The sequence below is a fragment of the Poecilia formosa genome, unplaced genomic scaffold (genome assembly GCF_000485575.1).
Source record: "Poecilia formosa unplaced genomic scaffold, Poecilia_formosa-5.1.2 Scaffold2750, whole genome shotgun sequence".
NCBI lineage: Eukaryota > Metazoa > Chordata > Actinopteri > Cyprinodontiformes > Poeciliidae > Poecilia > Poecilia formosa.
The window spans coordinates 1,721-3,702 of record NW_006802689.1 but is presented as its reverse complement, the minus strand read 5'-3'; the positions used below and the strand labels follow the sequence as shown (position 1 = coordinate 3,702).

General features: G+C 50.4%; 1 protein-coding gene across 1 annotated transcript; it reads left to right on the top strand.

Moving 5' to 3' along the window:
• The first annotated feature begins 6 nt into the window (after positions 1-6).
• LOC103133362 (nardilysin-like) lies at positions 7-792 on the top strand. Its single transcript, XM_007545129.2, has 2 exons — positions 7-377; positions 456-792. The coding sequence occupies exons 1-2, from the start codon at positions 190-192 to the stop codon at positions 724-726; spliced, it is 459 nt and encodes a 152-aa protein (XP_007545191.2). The 5' UTR covers positions 7-189; the 3' UTR covers positions 727-792.
• The last annotated feature ends 1,190 nt before the right edge of the window (positions 793-1,982 follow it).

Genomic DNA, 1,982 nt, shown 5'->3' with positions numbered 1-1,982 from the left:
GTAAAACACTGACTTGGTCTCACCTCTGCTGTGTAGGAATGCCCTGTTGTTACAAGTCAGTCATTGGGGCCGGGGCCCCCAGGTCCCTTCTGGCTCCGCCCCTGACTCTGATGTCATCCTGCAGCTTTTCCTGCAGGATGACATAAACCTCAAACATCTGCAGGTGGAGCTTCCCCTCGCAACTCAGAAATGCCTCAGACCAAAAAGTCGGTGAGCGGCACCAGTGGTCCGAGTCAGCCGGGCGACCCGGAGCCGGGCGACCCGGAGCCTCCACATCCACAGGAAGTGAGGCTGGGTGGAGGAGGAAGAGGCGGATTGGAGCCGGAGCAGGGAGACCCAGACATCGCGAAGTCCCCCAGTGACCCCAAGAAGTACAGGTGGGTCCTGGTCCCTGCCTGGTTCTGGTTCTGGTCCTGGTTCTGGTCCCAGTCTCCAGCTGCTCTCGGTCTCTGCAGGTTCCTTGAACTCGGTAACGGACTCCGGGTTCTGCTGATCTCGGACCTCAGCAGGGCAAACGAGAACGAAGAGGGTCAGCAGGAGGAGAGCGAGGGAGGCGAGGAAGAGGAGGACGATGAGGATGAGGATGATGATGAGGAAGGAGAATCCAGTGCCAGCTCTGATGAAGAGGAGGAGGAGAGCGATGAGGAAGAGGAGCCGGAGCTGATGGAGGTGGATGAAGAAGATCGAACGAAGAAGAAGAGTTCAGAGAAACAGGTTAGACGATGAAGATGGAGGAAGAGATACCAGCTGCTCCCCCTCCCTCCCTTTTCTTTCTCTCTATTTGTTTTCTAATATTCTTTCCTTGCTTTGGTTCCCAGTCTTGGGTTTTATTTTTGGGTGTCAGAGTTTGTAGCTGTTTCTGGGCATGGCGTCTCCAGAGCCCTTCCTCTCTTTGGGATTCGGGTCCAACCTGATCCGACGATCCCAGTTAAACGGTTCTGTTGGTGATCCAGTAATTTAATTTGTGCTTCCAGAATGAATAAGGGAGTTGTGATATTTTTAAAGGAGCGTTTTGTGAACCAGCTGATTGTCAGAGGGGGTCAGTAGGCGGAGACCTGCAGGTGTCGCCTCCACCCGGGTTATTGTCTTGACGTGCCGCCGTTCATTCCTAATGGTCTGTTGGAGAAAGAGCTCCAGTGGTTTTAAAACTGCTGGGTTTGGATGTAAACATGACAAACTGAAACTCTTTCAGTCTTTCAGGAGGTTTTTATGTTAACCTGCTACACAGACGTTTCTGTCAGACTGAAACATGAAGGATCTCACATGTTTCACTGGGAACATGAAATGCTCTGAATGTGGGGATGTTGGACATAAACGGGCTTCTTGGCTGCACAAGAATCGGGAAGTTCAGGTTGAGGTGAGTGGAAGTGCAGAGGAGTCGCTGGTGGTTGGAGCTCCTCCGCCTGCTGAGGGCGGGGCGTTTCCTCCATCAGCTGGATCTGATGCTGGGAGGGAAGCAGTGGACTGGAGGATACTGGGGAAACTGCAACCAGTGATCCTAAATGTAGTGTAGTTCTTTAAATGGTACAGCACCATGAGCATCCGGTAAAGGATGAGAGGAGAGATTTCAGGTCCCAACTTTCTTTAACAGAGCTGAGTGGTCTACAAGAAACAAAGACAAATCAAATGAAAGCCATTATTTTTACTCGCTCTAAACAGTTATTTGTAATTTGTCCAGCAGATGGCAGCAAGAGACCACAATAAACCAACATCATCATAATCTCTTTAAATCGCCATATCTACATATATTTAAGTTGCAAATCCTGCTTAAATACTAACGAAACTTACATTTATTCATTTACACGCTCCGTCTCCAACAAACAGCTCTGAACGGCCTCCAACGATTACCTGTCAACGTTCTGCTCATCTAGCTGAACGTGTGCTCTAACAACAGTAACAGTAGGTGGCGCTGCAGAGGTTCAGTCTGCAGCCTCAACTGCACAGGTAGAGGACATGGAGAATGATGGCGACTCAGACGGCGT